General features: G+C 38.3%; 1 protein-coding gene across 1 annotated transcript in view; it reads right to left on the bottom strand.

Annotated features, from left to right (window-relative positions):
- Positions 1–414: 414 nt before the first annotated feature.
- Positions 415–16,527, bottom strand: part of Catsperb (cation channel sperm associated auxiliary subunit beta) — a 115,524-nt gene continuing 99,411 nt past the window's right edge. The window contains exons 20-26 of the mRNA XM_027931486.2: positions 12,772–12,969; positions 9,490–9,600; positions 5,390–5,500; positions 3,466–3,601; positions 1,986–2,086; positions 900–974; positions 415–603 (exon numbers count right to left, since the gene is read on the bottom strand). Coding sequence (XP_027787287.2) covers positions 415–603; positions 900–974; positions 1,986–2,086; positions 3,466–3,601; positions 5,390–5,500; positions 9,490–9,600; positions 12,772–12,969 — 921 coding nt within the window. The remainder of the gene's footprint in view (positions 604–899; positions 975–1,985; positions 2,087–3,465; positions 3,602–5,389; positions 5,501–9,489; positions 9,601–12,771; positions 12,970–16,527) is intronic.

Raw genomic sequence — 16,527 nt, 5'->3', positions numbered from 1 at the left:
AGCACATCTGCTGAGGGACCTCCTTCACTCCCTGCCTGCCTCATGTTGTTGTGTTCCCATAGGAAACAGGAAGGCTTGGGTTCTGACCACACAGAATAGCGCCAGCCAATAACAGCTGAAAACCACAGAAAACCCGTTCTGCACAAGGTTGGTTATCACTTTATATTATTCAAAAAGCGTCAAGGAGAATCTTCTATACAAGTTCTGAAATATGTATTCAAAACAAGAAAATGGAATGGTAAATCTACTGACAAATAACAATTTGAGTTATAATGGTAATTCTTTAGTATTTTATCTAGTTTACCTATTCAATGTTTAAATATATTCTTCTAGGACTTGTTTAATGAAACTAGAAAATAAAGTGACTTTAGGATTATCATTTGTTCATCATTCAGAATTTCATCTATGAGTCAGTTAATTGATAGTCGTATTTGATAGATTTATTGTGTTTCTTCGAACCCATCTCCGGAATGCCCTCCACGGGTGGATGTTATGCAGTTGAAGCATAAATGCTGTAAAAATTAATCCCCCTAGCACTACAGCTGCTGCCACGGCAATGAGTGTATGTCCTGGAAATGGCAACGGTACCTCATCAACATAAATCTGCAACAGAAAAAGCAAAGTCTTTAAGTTTTCTGAATTTAGTAATGCAAAAATACTGAACATTACATGATTCCCATAGTTAATCACTTAGCAAAATTTTGCCCAGAGTTATGCAGACACTCACCCTCCACCAAGCATCTATACTACCATTCTCCTCCAGGATCCCGCGTCTCCAAGCCTGGATCATCACACAAATTCTGCCCATATTTTCTCTTTAGTGTCCCTTAGATGGATACTTTTCATGTTTCTTTTCCCAGCCATCACCCTCTTTGGTATACCTCGTACGTTCACTATACCTGAAATTCTTCAACCAAGTTACAAAAAGTGACCCCTGGAACAACGGACACTCTAAAGTGAAAAAGCTCAGAACCCTGTGGGAAAAAAAATGCCTGGTCACTAGCAGCACTAACATGTATACTCCTTTAAGTAAAAATACACTGAGGTCACTTTCTTTATAGTGTTGCATGGAAATATTCCTATCCCTTCCCAAGGCTCTTAGACATATTTATCATGTATCAGATTAAAAGGACTGATGGAAATAAAGAAATTTAATAACTGGTACATTTCTTTTTTTAAAATAAGCAAAACCAAAATCTACCTTGGCTTAGATGAGTACTTTGCGCTAACCCTCAAAATGTGTAGTTTTGCTATGTCCCCTAATTGGTTATACACAGCTACTGGGTTTTATCAACATTACACATTCTTATGGATTGTTGGAACTAGAAGATATATGCCTGTGTATATCTCCTGAAAAGCACTAGACCCATTTCTTTCTAAATTTTGGAAATATTATTTCTGCTCCACTTTAGATAGCCTGTCTTATCTATCAGCTTAAAAAATAGTAAGCTAATGTAAAATTTAACTTTCAGAACCCTTAGGAAACAATAACATCAAGGGAAATTATGGAAAAACAAACTATATACTTTATTTTCATTTATTTTTTCGTGCTGGGGTTGAAAGTCAGAGTCTTGCCAGGCGAGGTGGAGCACACCTGTAATCTCAGCTGCTCGGGAGGCTGAGATAGGAGGATCATGAGTTCAAAGCCAGCCTCAGCAATGGTGAGGTGCTTAGCAACTCAGTGAGACCCTGTCTCTAAATAAAATACAAAAAAGGACTGGGTGTGACTCAGTGGTTGAGTGCTCATGAGTTCAATCCCTGGTACCCCACCACCCCCCAAAAAAAGAGTGAATTGAAATTAGAGTCTTATGTATGCTAAGCACGTGCTCTGCCGCTGAACCACACCCCCCAAGCCCTCTCCATATACTTTAAAGTTGCCATTCCCACTGTTCACAGATCCCAATACTTCAAGACTAAAATCAATCTTAGACATGTATGTTTCATTTAAACTCAGCACAGTAAGAACAAAAATGCTGTCAACTTACCCTTATACTTATGTTGAGACCTGAAGGATTATACACTGGAACACGAAGGACTGCTTCTAAGTGATTTTTTAGTTTTTTAACATTTTGGGGTACAAAGTGTTCTAAAAATACAAGAAATATATTTTAAGCACACATATAATTTTCTCATTTTGTAAAGTTTGTTACCTACATTAAGGTGCAATGAAAGAGTCCACTCTGTGAACTGATTAAGTTATATCTTTTTAGTTCTGCTTGATTTTGTAGAAGATAACTTTGGGGGACCTTGGCCCAACATTTCACCTTGCCTTGGTTGACATACTTAAGAAGGACAAGGCTTCTGACCACCTTATTTTAGACTGATCTTTTCCTCCCATCTCTTGGCTCATGACTAGTCTTTACCTGAACATTCTCTGTGTTTTTGACAATGAGATCATCTTAGGCCCTCCTCAGTGGTTGGTGAATGATTTTCAATAGGGTGGCAGTGAAGTTTCATAAAAGGATCACTTGAGATAGTGTAGGGTTAGAGACCCTAGCAATATAACGGATCTCAAGGGAAAAATGTGATCTGATTACAACAGTAGCTGATTTCCATGGTGTGAATACTCTCACATGGCTAATCTTATGCTACCAGTATTCAAACAACTGGATTGTAAAATGCTTCAATATTGAGCAGTCAGGACTCTAAAACACCACAGAAAATGGGGATATTAATTAAAGCAAAATATTTGGTAATTTTACTTTACTAATTTTTCTATTTCAAAAATGCATATATATTGGGCAAAGCAAGAATCACTGAAAACTAAATGTTGTATACTTAGTAGGACATTAATGACATTAAATTTCTATTTAGTTGATTCTATCTGGTTAGTAATTCTTCTCCTAAAGTACTTATACAAACAAAAAATATGACACAAAAAGCTGTATATTCAAGGTAAAATTGAATCTGGGTAAATTTCCTTTTGTGTAAATAAAATATTTTTGCATTTTTTCATAAATGTTTTGTTGTTGTTGTTTGGTTTAGGTGCTGGCAGTCAAAAACAGGGCCTTTCTTGTCCTAGGCAAGCACTCTGCCTCTGAGCTACATCCCCAGCCTCCACCATACAATCTTTAAAAAAAAACTTTACTCATATAATTAGAAGACAGAGCCCATAGATTATCAGGCAACACCCTTTATAATATCCTTTGCCACACTGAATAAGAAGTGAGACACTAGATCAGCATGTGGTACAAGTTCAATCATGGTTACTACTAACTACATAATAATTTAATTTTTTTCGCAATTCAAATTCTTCAAAAATGCTTTTATGCCATAGAATCCATGTTACTGGAAGTGATGAAGACTTAAGTGGGGGACAATAGAAGTAAACTGCAATATGCCAAGGGATTAGGATCTTTTTCCAAACAACTCCTGCCATTTCTTTGTAGACCATTGAGCTTTGTAAAGCAATAATAATAACATTACTTATAAGATACAATAATTATAGAAGACAGCAAACCCTACTTAATTTCCAGTTTTTCCTCATATTCACTTCAGTTACAGTAACCAAATATGGAGATTTCACCGGGATACGTTCATTTTCACTGAAAATTTCCAAGGAAATTGGATATTGTATAACTGGAAACTTGAAGCGAGGAACCTAAAATACAAATTCCAAGAATGATGTAAATTTGGGAAATTCATAGTAATTTCATTTCCTGGTCAAAAATGAATAGATATATTGCCAATTGTTTGGATATTCTAAATGAAATGTGCTTTTTAGGGTTTCTGCCTTTTCAGGCATGAAAAAAGTCTCAGTACAGACTCTGTGTGAACACCCAAGGCAATATACAAACATGGTAGTAATGAAATTCATATTTCTACTGGTGTTTTTCACAAGTATTTACTATGCCGTCATCCAAACTTTTTTTTTACTAAACCAAGTCCCATGAGACCATGCATGAATTGCATCCCAAGCATTCCCCTTCCCCTTCTACTCCACCTCTACCCCTGACAGTTCATAGCTCAGGCTGTGGATTCAGCGTTCCATCCAGCTCCAATGTCTGTTAACAGTTTGATTTTTAGCAAGTTGCCTGGTTCTCTGCAATTTTAATTGAGATAAATCACAAAGAAGGCTTAAAGAATGTTCAGATATATTATTTTAGTTTAACAAGAGGTATACAATAAAACCCTCATAATTTTTTTTACTGAATGCTCAATCCCATATGATACATATGAAATCACTTCATAAACATTCTGTCTACTTGTCTTTTCATGCTTTATATTTTTTATATAAAATACACAATCTGTATAATATCTTATGACGCCTTTGAAATGGATCCACTTGAAGATTAAACCAACTGCACGTTGACTATGCTAATGCAAACACCAACATTGATTTGATATGCCTTTGGGTGCTCTAGTACTAACAGAATGAAAGATTATTTGACACAGAACCCATCTCTTAACCAACATACTATACTTTTGTTTGTCATTACCACTAGACTGAGCTCCTTGTTTACAAGGACGTGGTCTTCTATATGCCAAGAACCTGATACATATGAGAGCTTCAAAAAAATTTTTTTGGGAGAGGTACTGGGGATTGAACTCACTGAGCCACATCCCCAGCCCTACTGTGTGTTTTATTTAGAGAAAGGGTCTCATTTACTTGCTTAGCGCCTCCCCATTGCTGAGTCTGGCAATTAACTCGCAATCCTTCTGCCTCAGCCTCCCCAAACGCTGGGATTACAGGCCTGCGCCACCGTGCCCGGCTCTCAAAAATTTTTTTGAATGAATCATTATTCACTGTCAGTTGGTATAGTGTTTTACAGGTTACAAATTGCTTTCATATAGATTGCGTGTGTGTGTGTGTGTGTGTGTGTGTATGTGTGTGTCTTCATGGATCCCATGAAATGGACAGTGCAGTGCAGGTATTTTTATTTTATTTTTATAGATGAGTTTAGGTACATTTAAATCCAGATCTTTTAAATTCTGCATCATATTTAGTCCTGGGTCATAATAGGCATTATTTCTATGTCTGAGTTTTCATGTTTAACCAAAAGACACTTCTCCAAATCCAATTGCAAGGGGTTTACTTGATGCTTTGACTATATCCTGGTGGCATTGAAACTTACACTTTTTTTTTTCTTTCTCCCAATCTTCTTTCCCCTAAACTTCTCTTCCCTGGTCTTCTGCTTCCTGATCTCTCCTCTCTAATCTCATTTTCTCTGAATCACCTCTATAATAGCCCCCTGTTCCTGCAGATGGGCAGAATCACAGCCTTTGGGACAGGAGTCCCCTGTGTTTCTCCTTTGCTAACAAAGCAATAAATCTTCTTTTTCTCAAAACTATTTCCTCGTTATTGGATTGGCATCAGGGACAAGAACCAAGCTTTTGCCAACATGAATATGAAAGTACTCTGTCTTTAAGTGATTAAAGATTATCTTACTTTTTCTTTGCAATCTGAGAAAGCAACAGCATGTGAAAACTTCTGATCATTCGTACAATTACACTCCTCTCGAGAAGCAACACGAGCACACTGTTTGTATTTACCAGTTTCCTGTGAACAGAAGCAGCACAAGTGATTACTTTTTTTGTGTTGCAGAATTTCTGTGAACCTTGTAAGTTTTCAATAAATATTTGCTCCCTGAATGAATAAAATTCCTGAGAAATTACAAGGAGAAAAGTCCATTAATAATAAAATAAGAGGGCCTAGAGATGTAGCTCAGCGGTAGAGTGCTTGTGTAGTATGTGCAGAGCTTTGGGTTTGATCCCCAGCACCACAATGAAGGAATGAATGAATGATGAATGGATGAAACAAGTGTACAAGTATTACATTTAAAAGTTTTATTTATTTATTTTTGTGGTACTGGGGATTGACCCCAGGTGTGCCCTATCACTAAGCTACATCCCCAGTCTCAGTCCTTTGTTTTGTTTTGTTTTGAGATAGGCTCTTGTTAAGTTGCTAAGGCTAGTCTTGAACTTGAAATCCTCCTGCCTCAGCCTCCTGAGTAGATGGGATTATGGGTGTGTGCCAGCAAGTTTGTCCCATTAATTTCTGAAGTTTTAAAAAATGTTTTTATATATATTTTTTTAGTTGGACACAATATCTTTATTTATTTATTTTTATGTGGTGCTGAGGATCAAACCCAGGGCCTCGCATATGCTAGGCGACCGCTTTACTGCTGAGCCACAACCCCAGCCCCAATTTCTGAATTTTCATTATATCATTGAATATTAATTTGTTAGTTGAGCTCAGTGCCATCACCTGGGATCTGTAAAGTCTGCCATTTGGAATGCGGCACATCAGGACCACCAACCTCCCGGCTCTGAGCCCTTCCTCTCACAGGCACCAAAACAGCCGGAAAGGTGCTATGCTTGTGGTCTCTTCCACAAGAGATTTCTCTGAAAGTCTGACTGTGCTTGCTTTCTGTCTTGAGAATTTCCTCAAATGTTTGGGCTTCTTAATCGAATCTGTCTTCTTTATCTATCCTGCATGTATCTTCTTTATTTATTACCCATATTGATACATACAACTGATATGTACATTCTATTTGAAATGTTTACTGATGTTTCATGGAGTTTGTCCAGGAAAGAAAGAATATATATTTGTATAAGTGTGTGTGTGTGTGTGTGTATAATAAAATTGGTAAAATTATATTTTAATTTTGGAATATGCTGAGGAGTGAACCTCCTTGTACATGCTAAGCATGTGCTCAAACACTGAACCACATCCCCAGCCCCAGTCTAATCATATTTTTAAAAAACATGAACATCACATCACTCTTTCACTTAAAACTCTTGGATGACTCTTGATTTCTCTTGGGATAAAATTCAAAAATCCCCTTGTTGGCTTTGGAGTCCTAGCAGCTTTAGAGCCTGCTGATTTTCTCTTGCTCATTATGCTCCAGGCTAAGTAGTTTTCACAGAGTTTTCAAAGTCCCTGAGCCTTTTCCTTCTCCACCCTTTGTGCATAGTGTTTGCTCAGCCTGGTATGTACTTTGCCTGCCCTTTCCCCTTTTATATGCCCCCACTTCTCCTCTGTTGGTCAACCCAACTCATCTTTTGATCTTGACCAGATGCCTTTCCTTGTGGATGACCTCCTAGACTCAGGAACCCTGGTCTGCAGCCACATTGTTGTCATGTGTTTGGCTCTTCAGTTGGGCTATCTGAAACTGCAGAAATGTTTTGAAATGCAGATTTCAGGACCGCACCCCATGGTCTCTGATTCAGTAGCACGAGGTAGGGCTGAGAAAGCTGCATTATAAAAATATTTCCACCGAATTCTACTTTGGGTTTTGCAAGGCCACACTGTTCAAAGAATCTGCACTAGGTGACAGCATTTCATTTGTACAGGTTTTTGTTTCATACCTGTTCCCTGTATAGAGTAAAAGCCATGAAGATACCAGGCTTATCTTGTTCAGTGTGGTATCATCAGAGAATGTCTGGTCAATGCCTGGTAACACTGGAAATGTTGAAAGTAACATTTGCTGGATGCATACAAGGTGCGTTTTAAAAACCCTCTTATTTACTTAGTTATAAATTAGATGGATACATTTCCTACTTAACTCCTAAGGGAATTTTGGGAGGAAAACCCCAGAAAACTAAGGATTTGCATGTAAATATAGTAAAATCATGTTCCAACAGAGGTAGTGCTACTGACAAAACAGGGTTATATTTGGCAGAAAACGAAACTGAGGAAGAACTCAGTATCATAGTTGCTCACTGCCTGGAGCAAAATTTCTTATAGGTATGTTAACTGCCGTGTGTGAGTGTGTGTGTGTGTGTCTGTGTGTGTGTATTAATATGTTTATGTATGACTTTTCTTTCTTTCTTTTGTAGTACTGGAGATGGAACTCAGGGTCTGATGCATGCTAGGCAAATCCTCTAGCACTGAGCCACACCCCCAGCTCTATAGTTTATTTCTTAAATATCTCCTGAAGGCCATGTGTTGAAGGCTTGATCACCAGCCAAGGAGACCGAGGTGGTGGAATCTTCAGATGGAGCTTTCAGAGGTGTAGCCTAATGGAAGGAAGTTAGGTTATCGAACAGTTGCCCTTGAAGGGGATACTGTACCCCCTACTTACTCTCTCTGTCTGCCTCCTAGCCACTATGACGTGAGCAGCTTTGCTCTACCATGTGCTCCAACTAGGACATTCTGCCTCACCACAGGTCCAAAGCAAAAGGGCCAAGTGACCATGGACTGAAATCATAAGCCAAAATAGATCTTTCCTCCTTAGAAGTTGATTGTCTCAGGTATCTTCTCATAGTGATGAAAAGCTGAATGATATGTCATATAAATGTGTATCATTAGCTTGTTCAACAATTTTTAATGTTCTCTGTCTGGCACTGTTCTGGGGATACAGTAGAAAACATAAAAAACTTGCCTCATGAACTTACCTTCTTACGGAGTCAGAAATATAATTAAATAAATGAGTAAAATACATACAAATTATAATACAATATTATAATAAGTAATATGGAGAAAATTATAATAAGAAAATTATAATACAAATTATAAAAGTGATATGGAGAAAAATAAGGAAGAGGAGGGGGAAGGAGACAGTGGAGAGGGGGGATTATGATTCCAAATAGTGTAGTCAGGGAAGGTCTCACTATGATGGTAATGTTTAGGCAAAAATCTGAAGAAGACAATGATATCTGGCAAAAGATTATTCCAGACAGAGGGATTTCCTAAAAATGCAAAGGCCCTGGGGTGAAACATATCTGGCATACTTGAGAAATAGCAAAGAGACCAGTGTGGCTGGAGCAGATTGCAGAAAATCAGGTCAGGTGCAATGCCAAGGCAAAAGCAGGAGGGCTCTAATTCATTGTAAGAATGCAGTTTTCCTTCTAATTGAGACGGGAAGACAGTGGAGGCTTTTGAACCACAGAAATGCCAATTTTATGTCTTTGAGTGAGTTCAAGCAGATATGAATATCTGTTTGTGTATGTATATAGGAGGATGGATGCATTTTTCTGAAGATTGCATGAACATCTAGAAGGAGTCCTTGAGACGTTACCCCATAATGTACTTTTGTTCTGAACCATATGGCTCCCTCTATTCTGGCTACCTGGCTTACTCTCCCTCCAAAGAAGCAAGTTGCTGCTGGGGGTTGATTATTTTCTAGATAGACCCTTAGTAGTTTAAATGTGCCTATATTGAAACAAACCATCTTCTTTCCTTTGGACACCCTTACTTTTACAGCCTGGAGACTTGAGATGGGCCTAAGGTCTCCTCTCATTTGAGAAAAGCTGCTCTTGCCCCATCTATCCTCTTTGAAATCTTAATAGGAGCCAGGGAGAGGTCAAGAGTCCATTTAGACTTCTTGGCTCCAAATCTGTATTTGAGAGTGGCAGTTAAGGATAAGGGGATAAAGTAGTAGGAGGAAGAACAGGAGTCACAGCAGTGGTGATAGTAGTAGCAGCAGCAGTAGCAGTAATAATCTTCTCAATCTACACAACTGGGTTCATTGGTAATTTTACCGAATGATTCCTTGAATAAAAATAAGTACTCTAGTAGTTTGTTTATTAAAAAAAAATATTTACCTTGGACTTGCGAAATAGATTTCTTGGTATAGGTTTGCTAGGATCTGCATTATAAAAATTATCTGTGAGTGGAATGGCAATTCCCATGTTAGATGGAGGCCTGTAGTTTACCTATAAGTGATTAGACAAAGAAAATGAAAAATTCGTTATTAGTTACTAAGTCTGAAAATATCTTTATAGAAAAGTGGTCAATTCAAGTATTTCTTTTTTAGCTCTTGGTATTAGAAATTTCCCTTCCCCCAACACTCCTACCCCTCATTTACTGGAATTTCAACTGCCTCAACCTATGTAATGTTACTTGGAACTTATAAGTAAGCAAAAGTCAGTGCAATAATGGTTAAGGATTTTTATAAAAGAGACTTAGTCATGTTGTCAGTAAATAATTCAAGTTTAATTCAAAGTTATTTATTTTTATCTCAAAGAAAATTATAAGTAGTGATTTAGTAAATTTTTATTTAAAAAATAGTCCCAGATACTGACAAGGCAAGAGTTAAAATTATTACACTGAAATGGGACCAGTCAGATACATTAGCTTAGGATAAGTCAACTGAAGGGCAGGACAAAAGCTGTGGTTTGAGGATCATATGTTTTGTTCTTGGTTCCTCCCTCTCTTTCTGCTTCCTGGCTGCATGAGCATGCTCTTCTGCCCTGGTGTTCTGCCTGTCTCAGGCCAGAGCTTTGGGGTTAGCTGGCCATGTACAGAACCTCTGAAACTAGGAGCCCAAATAAATTTTCCTTCTCTAAGTTGTTCACAGTGATGAAAGACTGACTAGCACAGAAATTGGTACTGAGAGTGGGTCACTGCTGTGACTGACCTGACCCTGTTGTTCAGAAGCCACTGGCTTGTGGGAGGAGTTTAGAAAAGTTTGGAGATATTGTTGGTAAAGGTGGCGCCCTGAGCACTTCTCATCCAGGAGCTCAGGTCCATGATGCACTGAATGGTGCACGAACCATCACCTCCAATCCCTGTGAATGGCGCGAACTTTGAATAGCGCACCTCCAATCCCTGAAGTGGCTCGAATTCTCGGCCAATGAAGAAGAACAACTCACTCGCCCTGCTCCTCCTCATCCTGCGTTGAGCCCATAGATATCAACACCCTGTTGGTGCTCTCTCTCTCTCTTCCCCCCTCTCCTCTCTCCCTCTCCCCCTCCCTCTCCTCTCTCTCCCTCTCCCCCTCCCTCTCCTTCTCTCTCTCTCTCTCTCTCTCTCTCTCTCTCTCTCTCTCCACCCCCTTCTCTTCTGCGACTGGCCTCTACGACTGACCTCTTCGTCCTGCTAATAAAATCTCGGACAGGTTGTTTCGGTGGAGCTTTTCCATGGTTCCTACAGATATGGGCTGGAGAAGCCATAGAAGGTTGTGAGCAGAGCTTAATGGGCAATTCTGGTGTGAGCTCAGAAGACCAGAATGCTGTTAGAAATGTGGCCAGTAAAGACTGTACTCATGAGTTTTCAGAGGGGAATGGGGACTCTATTGGGTATCAGACTAGAGAATATTCATGTTACATTCCAGCAAAGAAGTTGTCTACATTTTGCCCATGCCCTGACATTTTCTGTGAAGGTGAATTTAAAGGTAATGGACTAATAATCTGGTGGAAGAAATTTCAAGGAAGCACAGCATTCAGGCCTGGGTGGCCTGGGTGTGGCTGGCAGATTTTAGCTAGGTTTACTGTGAAAATTGGAAGCAGAGAGATTTGGAAAACTTTGTTGGTCAAAGAAGCGCAGGTAAAATTGGGGCCAAGGAATTTACTGTAAAGATGGTCATCAATAAAGAGAAATTTTTGCTGAGAAAAAGGAAAGATACCCTGAGGGCATCTCAGGAGTCAGGAAAACCACACCCATTGCAGGCTCAAGGGTGTAGAAGTGAAAACTTGTTTGAGAGACTTTGGACCTATGCTTGCATAGGGTTGCCTAGAAAGAAGTTTCCCCAGGATTCATTTCACTGTGTTTGATTGTCCAGGCATTCAGAGGTCACTGCAGTAATGGTGTAAGGGAATGGACCAAGGGGGCCAGGCTACAGCTTGAGCTGACTTCAGACCTCAGCATCATTCACATGGTGCTAGTTCTGCATGGATGCAGGACGCTGGAATTAAGGGATACCGGAAGTTTACACTGAAATTTCAGAGAAAGGCCTGGGAGGCCAGGGAAAGTGCAGCAGGTCAGAATCCCTGCAGGCAGCCCCTGAAATATCAATGCACGAGGCTCTGAGAAGGAAGCCAAAGATGCACTGCAGACACTCTGGATTAAGAGATGCCAACAACATGGAACATCTGCTGGGGAAAGAGGCTAGCTGTGGACAGAGCCAGCTTAAGAGAAAGGCCATTTGGACTGCAACTGGCAAGGCCATAGGGGTGGAGCTGCACAAGCCCTTTGAAGATCATATTTTGCCCTTATGTGCACTGAATACAGAACATAAAGCTACAGGACTTGTTTTCCTAGCTGGATTTTGGTCTTGTTTGGGCCCATCACTTTTTTCTATGCCCCCATTTCTTCCTTTTGGAATAGGAATGCTTACTGTGTGCCAATATATATTAGATATATGCAACTTGCCTTTGATCTTTACAGGGGCTCATAACCAAAAGTTTGCCTTGGCCTCAGATGAGACTTTGGACTTGGACTTTTGGGCAAAACTGGAGCTGTTAAGACTATAAGGACTCTTGAAAATGGACCACATGCATTTTGCATTATGAAATGGACATGAGTTTTGGGGACCCAAAGGTGGAATGTTGAGGTTTGGATGAGCTATCCCCCAAACTCGTATGTTAATACAAGAGTTGAAATGATTAGATTATAAGAACTGTAACATAATCCGTGGGTTAATTCATTTGATGGATTACTAATCTGAAAGTACTTCTTTACTGGGTAACTTCAGTTACTGGTTAGCTGAAGGCAGGTGTGGTGTGGCTAGAGGAGGTAGGTTACTAGGGATGTGGTTTGAGGATTATACATTTTTGTCCCTGGCTCCTCCCTCTCTCTCTGTTTCCTGGTCACCCTGGGTCTTGAGCTGAGGAATTTTCCTCCGCCAGGCCCTTCTGCTGTGATGGTCTACTTTACCTTAAGCCCAGAGCAATGGAGCTCGCTGACCATGGTCTGAACCTCTTAAATCATAAGCCAAAATAAACTTTTCCTCCTCTAAGTTGTTCTTTTTGAGTATTTTGGTCACAGTGATGAAAAGCTAACTAACACAGTGGTGCTGGGGATAAAACCCAGGGCCTTGCTCATGCTAAGTAAATGCTTTACTACTGAGCTATATCCCCAGACCCCAATATACTTAGATTTCTTACCGGCAAAGTTTTGATCATATTAAAACCCTGACTGTCTTCATGAACTCCACTGATCCAGTCTTCAAATGGGATAATTATGTTAGAAACATGTTGCATAGCTCTGAGATAACTACAGCTACTTTTCAATGTTGTCACCACTGTTGTAACAAAGCACTGCGTTGATGCTGCCCAGGCAATCAATGCTAGTGAAGTTGAACCCTGAAATTATTCAAATAGATGAAATTTATTTAATGGTAACTGTTATGGATTGAATCGTGTCCATATAAAAATTCCCCAAACCTCTAATACCTCAGAATATGACTGTATTTAGAGACAGGACCTTTAAAGAGGTAATTGAGGTAAAAGAAGGTCATTTGGATGTGCCCTAATCCAATATAACTGGTGAGATTGGAACACAGCACTCAGAACTAGGAGCAACCAGGTGAGGACGAAAGAAGACAGCCATTTTTGAGACAAGAAGCCTCAGAACATGCCCACAGCCTGAGGTTGGACTTTTAGCCCTCAGAACTGTGCAAAAGTGAATTTCTGTTTTTTAAGCAACACAGTCTTGAATTATTTCATTGTGGCAACCCTCTCAGACTAATATAGTAACCAAGTAAAGAATATAGAAAAAAAATGTAGCAAAATAATGACAATACAATGACAAATTTTACCATGATAATCTGTTTTAGACTAAATCATATCAGAAAACATATTCTTTTACATGAAGAAATATATTCAAATCTAATTGGTTTTGAGAAATATTTGGGCTATCTATAAGGCTTCCCTCATTCATGATGAGCACCTGAATATTTGCTTTGATGATGTGAATAAAGTAACTTTAATTGATCTATACTTTGAAAAAAATTATCCACTTAGCAATTACTATATTTCATAAAGATAGGTTTTTGGTAGGAATTAAGGCACAGTAAATATATTTGATCCTTGATCAAAATTAAATGGTTAATAAAATGTAATAAATACTATTTGAAAATTTTAAGTATTTTTTTTGAACTTTAAAAAAATGTAGAAAATACTAGTAACTACTGTAGTGATGTGGTAGAATCTGTTAGAGTAGTAGTTCCTTTTCTGTCCTCAGATGCAGTAGTCACTACAAATGATATATTTTTACATACTTTTACCAAACACATCGAATTTGAATTCAAGCAGAGTTCCAGTATAAAAGAAAGTACAGTGGGTTAGAGACACAAGTTAATCAAGAAAAAGGAAACAAACAGAAAAAATACAGAATGTTGGACATTCCATAGTGCATTTGACACAATTTCTACAATTTGATGGCAGGGGAAGAAAATGGAACATAGGGTCCTTGATTAAAACTTAAGATATGAATGTACCTTTTCCCCACATCCTCGCCAACACTTATTGTTGTTTGTCTTCATAATAGCTGCCATTCTGACTGGAGTGAGATGATATCTTAGAGTAGTTTTGATTTGCATTTCTCTAATTGCTAAAGATGATGAACATATTTTCATATATTTGTTGATTGATTGTATATCCTCTTCTGAGAAGTGTCTGTTCAGGTCCTTGGCCCATTTATTGATTGGGTTATTTGTTTTTTTGGTACTTAGCTTTTTGGGTTCTTTATATACCCTAGACATTAGTGCTCTATCTGATGTGTAAGGGGTAAAAATTTGCTCCCAAGATGTAGGCTGTCTATTCACCTCACAGATTGTTTCTTTTGCGGAGAAGAAACTTTTTAGTTGAGTCCATCCCATTTGCAGGTAAATGGATGGAGTTAGAGAAGACAATCTAAGTGAAGTTAGCCAATCCCAAAAAGACAAATGCCAAATGTTTTCTGTGATATAAGGTGACTGAGTCATAATGGAGTAGGGAGGGGGAGCATAGAAGGAATAGATGAACTCTAGATAGGGCAGAGGGGTGGGAGGGGAAGAGAGGGAGCAGGGGATTAACAATGATGGTGGAATGTGATGGACATCATTATCCAAAGTACATGTGTGAAGACATGAATTGGTGTGAATATACTTTATATACAGAGATATGAAAAACTGTGCTCTATATGTGTAATAAGAATTGTAATGCATTCTGCTGTCATGAATTTAAAAAATAAAATCAATTAGAAAATCATTAATAAATAATGACATGTTAAGGAGATATATATATAAAAAGAAACCTTAAGATTTAAAACAATTATATAATTTGTGAATCTTGTTTGTATTTCAGTTCAAACAAAACAACTGTAAATAATTTTTGGAGAAAATTGAGGAAATATGATTGTGAGTTAGGTTTTATATAATACCCAAATCTTATTTTTAAAAATTTAGTATATGGTGTGGCATTGCTGTTATGTGAGAGAAAGAAAGTATGTGGGAGTGAAAGGATGTGATGTTGGCTGTTCCTTTAAAAATATATCAGGCCAGGCACAGTGGCAAACACTGTAATTCCAGCAGCTCTGGAGGCTGAAGCAAGAGGATTGTAAGTCAAAGACAGCCTCAGGAGCTGGGGTGTAGCTCAATGTTAGAGTACTTGCCTTACATGAATGAGGCACTGGGCTCAATTCTCAGCACCACATAAAAATATATAAATAAAATAAATATTTTTTTTAAAAAAGACATCTTCAGCAGTTTTGCGAGGCTTTAAGCATCTTAGCAAAACCCTGTCTCAAAATATCAAACAAAAGGCTGGGGATGTGGCTCAAGCGGTAACGTGCTCACCTGGGATGCGCGGGGCGCTGGGTTCGATGCTCAGCACCTCATAAAAATAAAATAAAGATGCTGTGTCCACCAAAAACTAAAAAAAAATATTAAAAATTTTCTCTCTCTCTCTGTCTCTTTAAAAAAAAATCAAATAAAAAGGGCTAGGGATGTGGCTCAGATGTTAAGCACCCTTGGGCTCAATCCAGTCCTTTCTCACTGATGAAATATATATTATCAGAATATAAATAAAAATTAATAGCAACAATAAAAGTAGCAGAATCTTGACTATTGTTTTATTTGGGTAGTGGATACACAGAAGATCTTCTATTGTCTAAAGTTTTCATGACAAAACGTTTTAGAATATGTAGCAAAAGATGTATTGATTTTGAAATGATTAAAACATGGTTAAATGAAATGAGCACATTTCAAAATGAGTATATATAATGCTTTCCTTGTTTTATGGAAAAAATTAGAAGATACTATAAATTAATAGTTACTGAGCACTTTCTAGGTCCCAGACATTGTTTACTTTGTTACTTATTTCTTATTTATTAAAGTAATAAATTACATTGTTATTTATTAAATATTTTTTTTGTAGATGGACACAATACTTTTTTTATTTTTCAGTTGTTGATGGACTTTATTTATTTTTATGTGGTGCTGAGGATTGAACCCAGTGCCTCATACATGCTAGGTGAGCGCTCTACCACTGATCTATAACCACAACCCAATATTTTTATTTATGTTATTTATTTATTTTTATGTGATGTTAAGGATGGATCCCAATGCATCACATGTGCTAGGGAAATGCTCTACCACCAAGCTACAATCCCAGCCCTAATTTATTACTTTTATCTATTTTTACAGTGCTGGGAATGGGACTCAGGGCCTCCTGTATGCTGAGTCAGCACTCTACCACTGAGCTATACTCCAGGCCAGACCTTGTTTTAGATGCCCTACTTGTATTATCACCTTTGATTTTACTATTATCTTCATTTCAGAGATGAGAAAATGGCCATGCTAAAGTAATTTTTCCAAGGTCGCACAGACAGCATCAGAGTGAGACCTAATCTAGGTTGTCTTCTCCAGAGCTCATACTTTT

This window comes from Marmota flaviventris, chromosome 2 (assembly GCF_047511675.1).
Source record: "Marmota flaviventris isolate mMarFla1 chromosome 2, mMarFla1.hap1, whole genome shotgun sequence".
Lineage (NCBI taxonomy): Eukaryota > Metazoa > Chordata > Mammalia > Rodentia > Sciuridae > Marmota > Marmota flaviventris.
Note: the sequence above shows the minus strand (reverse complement) of the source record. Positions and strands in the feature narration are given on the sequence as shown.